Source organism: Alexandromys fortis, unplaced genomic scaffold, assembly GCF_014885135.2.
Source record: "Alexandromys fortis isolate MF-2015 unplaced genomic scaffold, M_Fortis_MF-2015_v1.1 scaffold_5, whole genome shotgun sequence".
NCBI lineage: Eukaryota > Metazoa > Chordata > Mammalia > Rodentia > Cricetidae > Alexandromys > Alexandromys fortis.
Genome location: NW_026067924.1, coordinates 7,398,334 through 7,414,893, shown reverse-complemented (window position 1 = coordinate 7,414,893; position 16,560 = coordinate 7,398,334). Strand labels below are relative to the sequence as shown.

Here is a 16,560-nt window from a genome sequence, read left to right as displayed (position 1 = left end):
GACCTGGGTTCACATTCCGAGCAGTCACATAAAAGCTGGGCGTTGTGGTTTGTTCCTGTAACCCAGTGCTGGGAGGGCAGAAACAGGGTACTCTGGACTTGCTGGCCAGACTTTCTTACAGAATCAGATGCTGCCTCAGAAATAGAGTGACATAGGAAAACACCCAGCATCAGCCTTCACGTGTGTGCACACATGAACCATACATACAAAGAGTGCCTTGGGAAGGCCTGAAGGGGAATGTCCGACTTAAAAACCTGGAGGCTTGGAAAATAGGCTGTTGATTTTACTCAAACATCAAAATGTTTTCAAAGCATTAGGTACAGAATTCCACAGTATTCATGTTCCTTCTCTGATTTTTCTCTTGGCACATTGCAGTGTGAAAGCTAGGCCTATTGGATTTTTCTTAACCCCTCAATTTTACTCATTTAAGGAACTGTTGACAGCTTTAAAAACAACAGATATGAGCCTATAGCACAGAAAACAGGATTGGAAGTGCAGAAGAGTGAGTGTCTGTTGATCTTAGGCCATCTCCTCAGCCCCCAAATAACAACTCTCAGAGCCAAACAAATGCTGAAAGACTAGAAGGATAGATTTATGGAGATGAAGGAAAAAGGAAAGGTGCTAAAGTAGGAAGGTGTAAGCCCCCTGAGGTATAAGCAAGTAGCCAGGCTCTGCCCCCCAACTGCCAGGCCTCACCCCCTCAGAATACTCTAACCTCGGTAACAGCCTGATCCAGCTCCTTCAGTTGCAGGCAGCCAAGTGTGACTTGAAATCCTACCAATCCCTGAGTTCTCCCCGCAATCAGGCCATGCTAGAAAGCTTTGCTCTCAAGAAACCCTATATAAAGCCTGCCTCCTGCTTCTCTCCTGAGCTAAGGCAGCCACCCTCCTGTGCTTTTCCCAATAAATTGTGTGTGGGGTTTGTTGTGTGGTGTGAAATTGTGTGTGGGGTTTGTTGTGTGGTGTGACTTTGTCATAATCTTGGCTCCTGTCAGGATACCTTTCCCTTTAGAGTTGTAACACATTGATGCTGTGACCAGATAGACTCTCCTAGTGCCTGTGCTCCCCCTTGTGGTCTGAGCCACACTGGGACCCTATCTCTCATCTCCATTACAGCGGCAACAGACTCACCCATCTCTTGGCCCACCATCCACCTAACAAGGTAATTTCCCCTTTGGTAGGCCTAAATGCTTCCCTGAGTCCTAGGAAGTGACCATTGAGGTCCAGCACCCTTGGGGTACTCTTGGAAGCAGAGGTACTTCAAACCAAGGTCTTAAAAGTGTATGCTGGCCTTTTTCACCTGACCCTGTCCGCGCACCTTTAGAGCTGCAATCCTATAGTTCTTTTAGGCCCAGTGGGCTATTGTGCCTCTTCTGTCCTCTTTCCTGCCTTCCCTTTGGAGCTGCTTGTAATCCTACATCTCCTCTAGGGCCTTGTGGATTTTGTGACTCTGTTTCCCAACGCTTTCTCCATGGATGAGATCCTGTTCCTGCGATTGGTTTTTTTGTCACTTTCTGGCAAGCCTTCAGGGTCTCATCAAAAGCCCTGGTACCAGGATCTCCTGGCTGCCAGGCTATTAACCCTGACCCCCATTGAATACGGTGATGACCCACTAAATGGCTTGGTCCTCATTGGTCCTCTCTGAGTCCTGGGGACACCTGCAACTACAGGCTGCAGTGACATTCTTCCTGCCTATCCTCCCCCAGCCATGGGAATGGTGTCTTTCATGCCCTCCCATTCTCCCTTGAGATGCCCTTACAAAACCTTCATCTTCTACACTTGGTACCTTACCCGAAGAACCCTAAACTTGTTCACTTTTGCAATCAAATATGCCCTCAATATCCCTTAGATAACCAATCCAAATGATTGCCTAACAGTACTATAGATTCCAACATTATTCGGATTTTACAAATACTTCAAGCAATTGGGGAAATGCAAAGAGATTCCCCATTCCCCAAGTTCAAACTTTCTTTTTTCTCCACTCCAAGCAGTGTTTGTTTTAGTCTCTCCCCCCCCAACACACACGCACACTACACACGCAGTTTAAACATTCTTATAACTCACCATTGATGGACCTCTTAAGTTTGTTACAAAGAGAAAGCCATGAACCTGACAGATCAGGATGGGGAGAAAGCAAAGTGGTAGACCAGCTGCAGTACACACACACCCAACGCACACGCCTCCTTGCTGGCTGCTGTGTCTTTCACCTCCCTCCTACGGCATCCGCTGTCTATAGCCAGGGCTCAGAAATTTCCTACCTCTAAGCCTTCTTTTGGTTTCAGCTTATGGGATTCAGTTTTACAGGGATCAGGTGTCCTTTAGGTATGGGTGGCATTAGACTGTTTTTTATGCTGTCCTGTTTCAATTAAAAGGTGGCTTTGGGACTGACATATGGCTTCCCCTCCTCTAGACCCAAGCATGCTTGTTTAAAGGTTTAGTACAAAGTCCCTGCCCCATATTAAGTGAGCCACCTGATCATGTAAGAGAAAGGAGAGCAAAGGAAAAAGGGGGGGCAGACTACTCCCAGTGGGTCTGTCGCCCCTCATCTCATACTCTTTTGGTTTTGGTTTAACTCTTAATTATTGCTAAGGTATAAATCTTATCTCGAGATTTGTAAGACTCTGTGAACTTTTGGGCTCTTACCTCACCACTTATTAACTACTCCGAGGCAAATGCCACTACCACCCCTTGTCTCTCCCGCATCTCTCTTCTCGCTATCACAGACTGTAGCGTGAATTTGAATTGGTCTTAATAATAAACACCCAGAGTCAGACATTAGGAAGTTAAAGCTGAAAGATCGGAAAAGCAGAGCAACCGGCCACTAGCACTGCGCTCAGCTGCCTCTTACGGCATCCTCAGAGTGAATGAGAGGTCCTGTCTTTAGAAATCAGACTGAATGCCTTCTCTATGAAACCTCACGCTGAATCCTGAGCTCCTGTCTCCACCTGCCTTATATTCCTTTTTCTGCCCAACCGTATCATTTCCTATCTCCACCTCCTGGGTGGGATTCAAGGTGTGAGCCACCAGCAGTTGGCTCTGTTTCTCTTTTAGACTGATTCAACCTCGTGTAGCCCAGGGTAACCTTGAACTCACAGAGACCCGTCTGCCTGTTTCCGGAGTGCCGGGATCAAAGGTGTGTGCTACCTACCACTGCCTGGCCACTTTGGCTAACTAATGTGCCTAGCTCCACACTCAGATCTTCAGACAATCTTTATTTGTTAAAGCACACATACACACACACAAAATATCACCACACAGATGTTGCAATATGGAGCGGCGGGGCTGCGTCCCCAACACCCCAGCCGCTTGGCTAGCTCACGCCCGAAATAACAACACACAAACTGTATTCATTTAAAGAACTGCTTGGCCCATGAACTCTAGCCCTTACAGGCTAATTCTCGCACCTGGACCAGCCCATTTCTAATAATGTGTGTAAGCACCCCAAGGTGCGCTTACCGGGAAGATTCTAACCTACGTCCATCCTGGGGAGCTTCATGCGTCTGCCTCAGAGCGCAGAGCTATCGTGTCTATCCGGCAGAGCTGAGCATGGCGTCTCTCCGGGAGCAGAGCAGAGTCTGACCTCACTTCCTCTTCCGCCCAGAATTCTATTCTGTTTACTCCTCCCATCTATGTTCCAGCCATGAGGCCAAGCAGCTGGTTTATTATAACTTAACCAATGAAATCAACAGATTGATATATGACACTCCCACATCACACAGACTGCTTTAAGTCCTCAGAAACATGCTTTGTGGGCACCCTGGATTCCATGGACTGCAATAATATCTTAGTCTTTAGTCTACCATGCAGCCTCTATGCCCAAACAGTTCCAGTGCCTCGATTCTCTGAGACACTCAAGTTTACCACTGCCTACCCTCTGGGTGGTTGGAGACTTGTGCTCTGGTGTTCCTTTTTCTAAAACTAGGGATGGTACCAAGTGAAGAACCCTTACTGGATCTCATCACAGGTTATAGAAGCACAGCATGACTAACGAGTGGTCCAGGTGCTAGCAGTCCGGGGCATAGTCACGGGCAATACCGCTGAAACAGTGGGGCTGACTACTTCCATAGCTCTTTGCCACCCGTCTTCCTCTGAGTCCATCCAAGATCTCCAATGGGTGACTTAGACCATCCTTACCCTCCAGGGCCGAATGGACTCACTGGCCCACCTGGTACTATAAAATTGGCAGGGATTAGATGTACTAATAACAGAGAGAGGCACTCTTTGTTTCTTTCTCAGGTGAGGTTTGATGTGCAGTGTGACTTTGTGGTATTCCTTGACCCCACCCCCACTCCCAACTGCCAGGATACCTTTCCTTTCAGAGCTGTAACACTTACAGGAAGGACTAAGACAATCACTTCAGAGAACTGCAACTCTTACCTGGCTGTATGTTAGAATAAGACAATAACTGCAACAGAATCAGCCAACTCTACCATTTATTGATGATGGAATCAATTGGAAAGCAATCACAAAAAAAAAAGTCTTCTGAATAATTTGCTTGACTAAGTGAGACATTTCTTGGAAGTACAACATACAAAGGATTGTCAGTATGTCAGTGAGGAAGCCCTTGACCACCTGTAGAGATGGCAGTGACGTCACGAGTTCTACCCCATAGCATATCGAGAAGTCATTTTGTAAGGGTGGGTGGTTTTTATTTCTAGTACCTGTTTCTCAATGATGAACCATATTTTTCATGGGTTTCGCGGAATAGATTTAATCACACTGAGATGTACAGAAGCTATTTTTGGTCAGTGGGTGAGCACTTGCCTCTGGCTATAAGAGAAGGCGATAGGCAGTTTTGCTTCTGAGTGTAGAAAGCGTTATTCAGTAGTATGCTTTTCCTGTGAAGTTTCCTTTTGGCTTTTGGCGCCTTACTTTCTTCCTTTGGGTTTTCTGGAAAAGACAGGGGTACGGGAGAAACTGCAACCGGGGACCTTGGTGGGAGACATTTTGTTGAAACCACTTTCGCCAGTGGTTGAGTTGCCTGGGCAGTAGTGGGCTTGGGTGGGAGTTCCTGGCAAGGGTTTAGAATGGCGCTCTTGGCATTCTTGAAGTCATCGAGAGCAGCAGCGCACTGTTTCGCAGCGGATGAGCATTTTAGCAGTGATCTGGAGCTCGACTTACATTTGCCGGCACCGTTCCAGGTCCATTTAGAGACATTTTGTTCTGGCTTTCCGGAACAGGAAGTGTTTTTTCTCTTGTCTCGACTTCTGTCTCCACTAGAGGTCTGTAGAGTCAATGTGTCAGGAAACTTAGGTGGCCTGGCTTTCAGTGCCATGGTTTTCGAGGAAGAAGGTCGTTCTGCCATGGAAAATATTGAGAACGTGCTCTGTAGCCTTGGCTTCTCTCTTTGTATGGTCATATGTTGTAATCTCTCCAGTTCCAATAAACGAATTATTAACCGCTCAATGGAGCTTTCCGGAGGGTGTACTGAGGCCTTCCAGCTCTCACATTTTGACAGGGCAAACCTGTGCAAGTCCAGAGTGTTGAAAGGAGCTGGGAGAAAGTCGGCGTAGACAGACGCTTCGTTTGCTTCCTCTGAGAAGGGTCTCTCCACGTGTTCTATTGTCTCTGGCTTTAAGTTCAGGTCCATCTTTTTAAAATAGCTGAGCAAAGAGTCATTCCTTTTCTCGTTTTCTGATAAGTCACTTTCATCTGTGAGATTTTCTTCCACACTGAGGTTTCTGTGTTTCAAATTCGAGTTTATAGCAGATACAGAGTCACTGTTGCTGTTTCCCATAGTGGAGTATGAGCTAAGATGAAACTCACTTCTATCCTTAAGGAAGTCTCCATCAGCATAGGGCCAGCAGAGACCTGCTGGCATGAACTGGCCAGGATGAACACTGACTTGCTTGCTGTCTGTCATACCCGGACCACTTGTTAACGAGTGGTTTAGAGAGAAGAGCCTGGCACTGTTGGCTACACTGAAGCCAGTTTCTGCTGAAGATTTTTTTAATTCCCTAAAAAAAAAAAAAAAAAAGAATTAACTAGAGGCTTCTTGGGTAGAATCAGAATACTACTAAATAATGAGGCTGGGGAGATGGTTCAGCAATTAAGAGTACTTGCTCTTATAGAGGACCTGAGTTCTCAGTTTCCAGTTCCCACACGGTGGCTCACAATCATTGAGAATTCTAGTTCCAGTGGACCCAATGCCCTCTTCTTACCTTCATGGGCACCAGGCATACAATACGTACATGAAGGCAAAATACTCATAGATGTAAAAAAAATACTCTAAAATAATATTAGTAACCTTTATCAAAGATAGGTTAATGTTTAGATTCCAATAGCACTCATGGACATAGCTACCTCTAAAATGCCAGTTTCCACGTATACTTGAATTAGATGCAACTACATAAATGTCTTAAGGTACACTCTAAAAGACTGATGGGCAACTCTTGTGAAAGCACAATTAAGCCCATGATGATGATTTAAAATGATTAACTGTTGCTATGAGTATGCACTTAAAGTGGCTAAATGTCTAAGAACAGGACGCCAGAGAATGACTACCTGTAGCTTTGAGTAGCATTGAAATGACAGTAATACTTGTGGACCGTGAAGTACATGAAACTTTTAAAGAATATATATGCGTTATTTGTAATAAAGACTTCAAAGTTAAACTCTGTGATTTTTAAAAAATTATTTTAGCAAATAATGAACTCAACAGTATCTGTCAAATAAAATTTATCCCAGATGGAGCCCCTGGTAATTGTCTAGGTATTAGATTAAAACAATACTGGAAAAATAATATAGAAAGCAGACCAAAGAACACTGGGTTTCTAATTAGGTTTTGTTTTGTGTTTGGATGTTTGCTTGTTTTAAAGCTAGCTGGAGAGCAGGTAGCAACAATGCCCACCTGTAGACCTAGCTGCGTGGGAAATTCAGGCATTGAGACAGCTTGAGCCTGGGCATTTGAGTCTAGCCTGGGCAGCAGTGACAGACACACATACACACGTGGGCAGGGGTGGGAGATAATTAGAAATACTAATATTGAAAGGTTTGATGCACCTACTTGACATGCAGTCTCAAAGGCTTCTTAGTTCTTTTAGGCTCAACATTTAATAAAAATAACAATCTAAGTCTTTGAAAAAGACTTTCATTTGTAGCAAAAGTGATTGAAACGGTCACTTAGCTAAGGCCTGGGAATGCCACCTTGCCTATGAAACACCACAGGAAAATGATTTGAAATTTAGGTTACTAACAGGCAGGAGCCCACGCAGTACAGTAGGAGAGGAACATCAGAAGGGAAGGCCCTTCTGCACCACTGAGACAGCAGCCTGGAGAGGCTGTCTTCTCAGAGTGCGTCTCAGGGCCGCTCTGAGGAGCAGGACCTTCTCAAGGCTGAACCAAAGCTTAGTTATTGCTGCTTCGTCACTTTCTTTACTTGTTGCTGGGCCGAGGAGAAACCTACTTAAAATGCTACTTAAACTGCTCTAAAATCCTTCACTGATACCAAACTTTTGTCTCTACAGCAAAAGCCTACACAGTATCTAAAGCATGGCTACTAAGCACATTCATATCCAAAGCATGGCTACTGACCACATTCTCTGGTCACGCCTCATCACACTGTCATTCCGCACTCACTGGTGGAGAGGGGCGAAGTCACACCTCTGTGAGTGGTGGAACTCCATGCTCTGTCTTAACCATCGCAGCGCTTGCTCTGCCGAAATGCAGTGCCCTTCATTTGACATTCTTGGTCCCAGAAGAGTTCTTTCTGGTAGAAGTAGGTTTGCCCATCTCCTTCAGCTCCCCCATTCCATTAGGACTAGTCCCTACGATTCCGTGTCATCTTGGTCGTAGCCACATTGCCTTGCCCTCCAATAAGAGGCCCAGTTGGTTCCACCTAAGTCTCACTGGAAGGGTTCAGTACACGTAGACTGAGCTTTTTTTAGTGTGACTTTCTGTAATTCCCTATTATTTGCACAGGCTATCTTTCTTCCTGATTGTGTTTGATCTTTCTATCTCAAGCAGTTAACAAGTATATTTAAATTGATTTCAGTGGAATATTAAGAGTCTATTTTCTGCTAGGTTTGGTAGAACATGCCTTTAATCCCAGCACTTGGGGGTTAATCCTCTGGGCAGCCAGGCCTACACAGTAAGACCCTTTCTCAAAACAAACAAACAAAAAAAAAAAACAAAAAAAAACAATATGTAGACACTTTTCTCACCTGCTATCCAAGGTACTTCCTTTTTTGACAGGAGAACTCCAAAGCTGAAACACCCCTTGGTTACTGTTCTGCTAATACAAAAAGCACACACGGTGTTTAAGAGCTCTGAGAATGTCCCCAGCAGCAACCGAAGGGTGCGGGGAAGAAATCGCACCTGCACTCTACTGTGAGCATGCTCCGACACGGTCAGCTGCAGCACCAGCTGTTCTGCAGGGGTGCCCAGGTGGTTCTGCAAGGCAGCAGGAGACTTGACTACAACACAGCCCTGCTTGCAAGTCACGCTCTAACAAAGTCCAGCGTCCTCCCAACTCTCTGTTATTTCCGCTCTGTTAATGGATGAGACTTAGATACCACTAATACTACTTTTACAGTTAAATGTTTCACACGTTGATATACAAGGGTACACGGAAAGATTATTTTCACCACGAAGGAGGACAGCGAACATTTCAGATGCTTCAAGGCATTTTAAGGGCACACATGACTCTCCTTTTGACGATGACTAGAAAGAAAGCTATATATTTATTACTGCCAAGTTCGGTTCACATTGCCATACTGAGAAAAGTTAAAGTGGAATCCTTAGTTTTCTTTCTTTCGTGATACTGGGGGTTGCCACTTAGCCCATGCATGCTAAGCACGCCCTCTCCCTCTCAGCTGAACCTTCAGTCTCATTTTCATTTCACTCGGTGGCCCAAACAAACCCTGAACTAACTGTGCTGCAGATATCGTTCTGTGCCCCCACCTCCCAAGGCCCTGGGTCTCAGGCCTGTATGACCAGATCCCTCCAAGATAGTAATTTAATCACCAATTTATAACCCTGTGAAATGGCAACGATTTTAACTCGCCAGAAATAAAACTTCAAGTTTAGACTTGAGGAAGAGAGAAATTTGAAAGAGCATACAAATAATTTTCCAGTAGTATGCTTTGTGAGTTACTTTAAGCCAAACATCCTTACCTTGTTCGTTTTGCCTGAAAGAATGTATAAGAGAAATGTCAATTAATCGTTATATAAGGTAGGTTAAGATTTTAAATCCTTTGATCTGTGCGATTCTTGTGGTATGACATACATATCCAGGGCTTCCCCACTACCTGCCGCACCATCCTTCCCAGGTAACTGGCCTTCATTGTCAGCAAAGGTCTCTTCTGAATCCAAGTTCCATGGAGAGAGATTCTAAAACAATATTCATTTTAAAGGATAAAGTTTGTATTGGTGTTTCAAAGCCCCAGTACACCACTTTATACATTCTCCGGTAAAGGCTGACGGAGAGTAAGCACCCTCTGCTTTCTCTGCAGAGGCAATCAACACATCTCCGTGGAGCACGCGGCCACCTCTTACCCAACCATTACCAGCTTGTTCGGTGGGGGGGGGGGGGCGGACGGAAAGGCGTTTACAATGCATGGTGGCACGTGGGCTTTCAATACTAACTTCTAAAATACAATGAAACGCCCTAGTCAGTGTTTCACTGGTGCGTGATGGTTCAAGCGTCAAGCCATTGTGCACCGAGTGCACAGCCTACAGCATCGACCATCAGCCACGGAAAAGGTCCCATCCTTGTGTTATATTCAGTGCTAAGCAGCTCACGACTTATTCTGGATTGCAGGCGTTAGGAAACACGTGGAAAATATTCCAAAGAAAGCCAGAAATAGGTGGAAAGTACCAATATCTATTACTGGGCAGATGTCCGGGAGAAAACTAGGGTGTGTGTGGAAGGTGACTCCAATAAAAGTGGAAAAGACTGGCGAGGCGCTCCAGCCAAGACAAGTCTTTGTGGCTGAATCTCTAAGCAAATGCAGTGTTAGGTATTACAGGCAGCGCCTCTGGGCTGCGGAAGAAGAAATACACCTCATTCCGTGTGAGGATTTATTGTGCCCACAGAGAGGTTTCTCTGGGTACTTGGGTGTGTAAAGGAGGCTGCAGACTATATCCATCTTTAAAGATTTTGAAAACAAAATTGATACTTTTATGCGGCTGGAGTAATATAAATAAGGTCAATCTCTGTGAGAATCACCTGAAAGGGGGCTTTCAGAAAAGTAATTGAGGGTTGAGGGTGTAACTCAGTATTAGAGCCCTTTGGGTATCATGCTTAAGGTTTGTGTTTGGCCTTAAGCACTGGGAAAAAGCCTACAGATTCTAACTTAGGAAGATGAGGGTGAGAGACCCATGAGTTGACTCAGGGTTAAGAACACTGACTGCTCTCCCGGAGAACCTGGGTTTAACTCCTAACTCACTATTGTCTGTCTCCCGATTTCTGGGGATCTGACACCCTCTTCTGACCTCCATAGGCACTGCATGCATGTGCACAGACATACATGCAGGCAAAATACACATATTCATACAAATAAAGAATACAATTTCCCTGTAAAAAGACGGAGGTGAGAACCAGCTATTGGGATTTTGAAAAGAGTCTAGGGGATGCTCAAGCTTCTTTGGGCTATGTATTCTTGGGACTGTGGTATCTGAAATGTCACATGTGAGAAAAACATATCCTAATGTTGCAATGAGAAAGACCTGCTTATACACAGAGCCAACAGTGCCAAATGGTAAAGAAGACTAGACTGCCAGTTTCTCCAGGGTTGGGGCTTGGCTCTATGTTTTTGGTATCCCAAACAACTTCACTGACGTATAACAAACAGACATTGGAGAAAATAAGGAGACTATTGCTGAGCTGGCAGCATAGTGCCATCCTCAATGAGATTGTTTCCATTTGTTAAAAACAGGGGTTTGTTTTGTTCTTCACCCGGTTATCAAAACAGGCTAAGAGGAAAGCTCAGCAGACACTGCTCACAGAGCAGTAGCAGAGCGTTATTCTCACAGGAGGACTCTCTGGAGCTCTGCTCCTGTGGTCCAAAGTCGCAATCTCAAGAGCACTGCCTTACCTCCGGAGAGATGCTTGACACATGCTGGTTGGTGCCACAGTTCTCATTGCCTTTTCTTCCCATTCTGCTGGAGTTGCTTGTCTGTCCCCTTGAAGTCCTATACGTTGTAGAACAGGCACACTTAGGGGAAGGTTCTTTCATTTTTATACAAAGAAGTTTTGTTAAGAAAATTGCTTAGTAGGGCTAGAAGTATAGCTCAATGTCAGAACTCTTGGTTCTAATCCCAGGAGCAGCAGCATCCTACCAACCACAAAACGTCTAGAAAGCAGAGACGGCAACCATGTAACATTAGAGAGGATGGCAAGCCAGATGGACACCAGGCAGACAAAACTAAATGTCAGGATCTAGTTGGTGGGATATTAGGAAATGAAAGCCAGAGGTTTGCGGTCAGATAAGATGATGTGGACAATTTGGGAAAAAACAAATGCAGTGAGTTATCTCAAATTTAAAAACATACCCCAAGCCTGCTTTTAATCATTCGAAACGGAATGTGCCCACCTGAAAGCAAAACTAACCTTTACACATAGGTAGGGCCACCTTTACATATAGGCAGGGCAAGAATCTCATGCATATCACATTTCCCTAAAAACCTCAGAGGGCCAGGTATTTTCCAATCCCAAACTATCTGGTGCCTAAAATTCCCCAGTAGTATTTAAGATAAGCATATTCGATGGAGAGTTATACATTAATGCAATCACTGGAATAAGTAAGGTCTGAACAATTAGAAAAATTACAAACCACTGTAGTAGCCAGTAGATCTACTAATGGTTTACAAAGTATTATTTCCAGGGAATATTTATAGCTCAGGTAGTTTAAGAACCAGCGAACTACCTGATCCATTGCAGTACACTTCCAGGACTCTGGGGCTGAAAACTGCAGAAAGTAGCAGACTGCTAAGAAGCAGGGGCGCCATTGGGATCACTCAGATGTGTGCCCCCCAGTAAGGTACCACACCCGGAGGTAGGGAGGCGGGTCATCCTCCTCTCCTGACTGTACCAGGCTTAGTGGCCCAGGACGTCGGGGAGACCCGGGGGGTGGCTTGGGCTCTTACTCATCTGCCTCGAAGACCCACGTGTCCTGGCCGGCGTCTTCTTCCTCGCCTTCTGTCCGGGGCGCGGGTTTCTCCTCGTGCTGCGTCAACAGCTCGGCGGGCGCCGGCTGGGCCTCGGCTTTCCTGCGGCGGGAGGACAGGGAGAGAGGCGGCTGCGGGCCGTGGGCGCCCCCGGCGGGGTCGCACCCGGGCCAGGCCGGGCGGCGGGAGGACGCGTCGCCCAGCAACTACCTCGGAGCTCGGAGCGCGGCTGTCCCCGCCGCTCCACGTTCCACCCAGCCCCAAGCCTCTTGGGGGACGCCAGGCCCGCGGTTGCGCTGCCCCAAGCCCCAGCTGTCCTGCAGGCGGTTCAGCCAATCTGACATCCCAGTGCCCTACACTGTGAGCCCCTGCTCCCCACTGCCTTCCCCAAGATCCTCCCGGGCCTTACTAGTCCTTCTTCGCTCTCTGGGAAACTCCTGGAGTCTTTTTGATCACTCCTGGTCCTTCCCGGACCCCCAATTTTGGGGATGTTTTAGGCTCTTTAGGGCTTCCCTGGGCATACCTTCGTTACTTTTCTTCCCTAGGTTCTGGGCTTCCTAGCGACCTGTGGGTCCTCTTGGCCCTGGTGAGGCTCCACAGGCCTTCCCTGGGTGTGGCTGAGAACTCTGAAGTGGCCAGTAGGCCTGTGGTGCCCAGATCCTGGCTCACAGACATCTATTACAATATACCTAGCCTGTCTAGGATACATTTATATTATAAGAGTCCAGTTTTGTAACCCCGAATGAGCGTCTCCTGCCACCTCTACAAATTAAGTGGAAAAGAGGTAAATAATATATATATATATACATATATATTTATATAGTATAATTAGAACTTATACACATAGAAGTAAGTGCCTTTTCTCAGAACAGTTTGGTATAGAGAAAAATTTTTAAGAGCCACTCTCTTATAAGTAAATGACTATTAAAAATGCCAGTATAATACAGTAATGACATTTGAGGGGTTTTGTTTGTTTTGGTTTTGAGACAGGGTTTCCTCTCTGCAGCCCTGGGTAGTCTGGAACCTGCTGTGTAGACCAGGCTGGCCTCGAACTCAGAGAGACCTCTGCCTTCCAAGCTGCTGAGTGCTTGGATTAGAGTTGTGGCACCGTGTCCAGCTTTGAGGAGAATTTTTAAAAATTGTTTGTTGATAATACTTTGTCTGATTGAACACCAGGCTCTAGTGTTCCAAATTCCAAAAAGTTCAACAAATACATTGGCTCTGTAAGGGTTGGGAGCACGGCCCTTTTATCTTCTAGAAAAATACGTACATAACAGACACTGAACATAATTTCAAGAGCTTTGAAGATCTTTGATGACTCCCCAACCCCGTCCAATAGATGTCTGTCTCCTTCCTCTGCACTTGGTCTGTTTCCCCCAGAAAGGTTTAGAGAAGCCCTTCCTGCCCACCTTACCCTATTTCATAACCTTTTATGTTTACCCCTCTGTACAACTCGCAGTCTTGTTTATGAGTCTGCTTACTTGTTGACCTTAAAAATCATCTGTTTATGCACAGCAGTAAGGGAAAGGGCCTTGTCTGCTCAGTCCATTATGTGACTAACTCTACTTAAAACTGCTTGGAACCCATAGTGGGGGCACAATCAAGTGAAGAAGAGAAAGACTCATTCCCCGCAGGCTTCTGGGAGGTCTAGCCTCCTCCAGGCTGTTTCCTGTCTCCCATGGTAGCTCTGACTTATAGCTTGTCAGATGCTCTCCCCAAGGCTTGAAGAAGGAAATTTTAATTCTTCAGTGCAGCTTGAAGTGGTTGTTTCCCCCTTTCCTCTCTAACTCCTTATACATATCAGTCGCATTAGATAATTTCACTATTTTACCCAACTCTCCCTTTTACCAGTTCTCCTATTCTGTTCTAACCTGCAGGTTTGAACTGGAGTCAACTGCTGAGGAAGAATCACCAGCTAACTATTCACCCGAGACTGCTAGTCTGGGTTGTATTATAGTGGCTGGCTTAAGTCATTGGTTTATGTGGTGATTTTTCATCAAAAGATATAAAATACATCTTTTCTACGTTTTGAAGACAAAACCTACCCTTATTCAATCTAGCACAATATCTGGCATACAGAGGGCACCCACAAAATGCTTGGCTTAACTGAATTACTGTCAAACAATAATTACCGCCAAGCACGGTATATTAAGGGTGCCAACCATGCTGCTGAACATTTTATATGAATTACCTATTTAATATTCAACTCAATGACGCAGTTACTTCTAGTTTTCCTAATTTGTAACTGAGAAATATGAGCTGTAAATATATTAAGTGGCTTTTTTCAATTTACAATTACTCTGAAAAATTGTGAATTGGGGGCCATCACTCCCAGCCAATCTCTCCTAGGGTATATGTAGCTGGGAATTTTTCTTCTGTCTCCTCTGGAAACAGAAATTATATGTGCACAGTTAAGTGTTGTGCATATGCCACATTCATGTATCTGGCTTACTTGGTCTCAACTTCCTTGTTTCATGTCTCTGGTCCTGCCTTTTCTTTTCGTCTCCCAGGTTCCTAAGAATCACTCTGAGGTCTGTACACCCTCTAAGACTCTCTGTTATTCTCTGTGGCACAGGCTAATCTCAACAGCCTCTCTTTCCCATTATCATCCCTACTCAAAGGCTTTTCCTTCCATGCTTTAATGACATCAAAATCATGGCTCTATTTTCCTTCATCACTAAATGTGGACGACTATAGGTAAGTATAAGTAGTTAAGTATAAGAAAGCAACTAAAAGTATGGTACCTTCTCCAATCCCTTGGTTCTGATTTGACTCTAGCCCACTCTGGGGAAGTTAGATAGTAGGCCATTTTCTTAGTAGATCAGACTTAGCATTAGTATCCACCATTGGCCAAAGAGAATGCACCTTTCTTCAATGTCATGGCCAGCATTCAGTTCTTAGACATAGTTTCAAGATGGCTTTAGTTTAAATTTGCACCTTTCTACTTAATACAGAGGGAAAGGTGTTTTTGAAACTGAACTAGAATAAGGTGAATGTTCTCTATCCCATAGTATTTGCCAATCTTTTCTACAAACTACAGAAGAGAAGGTTTGTTATTAATTTACTTATGTTTCTGAAGAGGTCAAAGGACTGTCAGATTCCCTGTAGTTGGAGTTACAAGGGGCTGTGAGCTTCCTGATGTGAGTGCTGGAAATAGAACTTAGGTCCTCTTGGAGAACAACACGTACTCTTAACGGCTGAGCCATCTCTCCAGTCCCCAGCAGAGGTTTGAATCAGAGGGAATGATAGCAAACCTTGGGTTAGGAGTTTAAAAATGCTCAGTAAGCCCACCTTAGCTTCTCCTCTTATGGCAGAGATAACAATGACCACAGAAGGATACTATTGTGGAAAGCACCTCAACATTTCTTAGTTATTCTTCGTGGAAAAGATTTCCATTTCTGCCTGTCTCTCAGTGCCTTTCATATTTGGGTACTCATCTTTCAGGTGTACATGACCTCAGAATCTCCTTCAGAAGGATTGTGTAAACAAATTTCACAAAGTTGGTCAGTATTTTCTAATTAACAATATGCATTTTTGAGGTGCATAAATAAGGAACTTGATCAGGGGTTAGAGGATCCAGGTTTGATTCCCAGCACCCACATGGCAGCTCAGGACTGTCTGTAACTACAGTCCCAGGGGATTTGATGCCTTCTTCTGGCCTCTTTTAGTACCAGACATACGGGTGGTTCACAGACATACTTGCAGGCAAAACACCTGTACACACACAAAAAATGAATACATAATTTAAAAAATATATTTGACCAGTGGGAAACATCTCACATCACTGGTAGACAGATGCTATTAGTATATGCTTTGGATTAATAACTTGATTTTATTTCACACCCCTATCTACGCCTTTTGGTAGTAGCTGATTCTCTTCCTCCCAACTTCAGGTTTTGCTTTTATGATTATTAATCATGAGTATCCTAGCTTTCTTGAGTCTGTATGGCTTCTTTAAAAAAAAAAAACATGAGTAAAATGTTTTCACTTTGAAGGATTTCTTTTTTCACTTTCTACTTTAAAGTTGTATTTCAAAACTCAACCTTTGCCTGGAGTAGTGCCGCAGGCCTTTAATCCTGGCAGAGGTAGGTGGATTCCTGTGCCGTCAAGGCCAGCCTGGTCTACAGAGTGAGTTCCAGGACAGCCCTGAGCCACAGAGTGAGACCCTGTCTGGGAAAAATACAACAAAACAAGCAACGACAACAAAATGAACCTTTAATGTTTGCCTCCTTAACAACACGATCCTACTTGGGAAGCTACCATTTTATTCCAAAGAAATATACAAGAAATTTTCTTTCCAATTTACTTGTTCCTAAGGTCGATGGGAGTGAGGTACAAAAACATTTTTCAAACAAGAGAAGCGCACACACCGGTGAACCCCACATCCTGTGCCAGTGTTACAGCTGGTGCTTGGAACACGTTCTCTGTCACGTGTTTCCTATTTTATTTCACT

General features: G+C 44.8%; 1 protein-coding gene across 1 annotated transcript; it reads right to left on the bottom strand.

Annotated features, from left to right (window-relative positions):
- Positions 1 to 4,724: 4,724 nt before the first annotated feature.
- Fam217a (family with sequence similarity 217 member A) lies at positions 4,725 to 11,098 on the bottom strand. The gene is made up of 6 exons (XM_050142352.1): positions 11,036 to 11,098; positions 9,245 to 9,329; positions 9,114 to 9,127; positions 8,316 to 8,390; positions 8,162 to 8,229; positions 4,725 to 5,956 (listed from the first exon to the last, which is right to left on the bottom strand). The coding sequence occupies exons 1-6, from the start codon at positions 11,096 to 11,098 to the stop codon at positions 4,735 to 4,737; spliced, it is 1,527 nt and encodes a 508-aa protein (XP_049998309.1). The 3' UTR covers positions 4,725 to 4,734.
- Positions 11,099 to 16,560: the final 5,462 nt, after the last annotated feature.

Bases quoted from the DNA above. Each gene is read 5' to 3' on its own strand.
- Fam217a (XM_050142352.1), bottom strand. From the start codon at position 11,098: ATGGGAAGAAAAGGCAATGAGAACTGTGGCACCAACCAGCATGTGTCA. The intron at 8,230-8,315 runs GTGCGATTTCTT...TTGTATTAGCAG, and splicing joins ATGCTCACAGTAGAGTGCAG to AACAGTAACCAAGGGGTGTT. The intron at 5,957-8,161 runs GTGAGAAAAGTG...TTTTTTTTTTAG, and splicing joins GGAAGTACCTTGGATAGCAG to GGAATTAAAAAAATCTTCAG.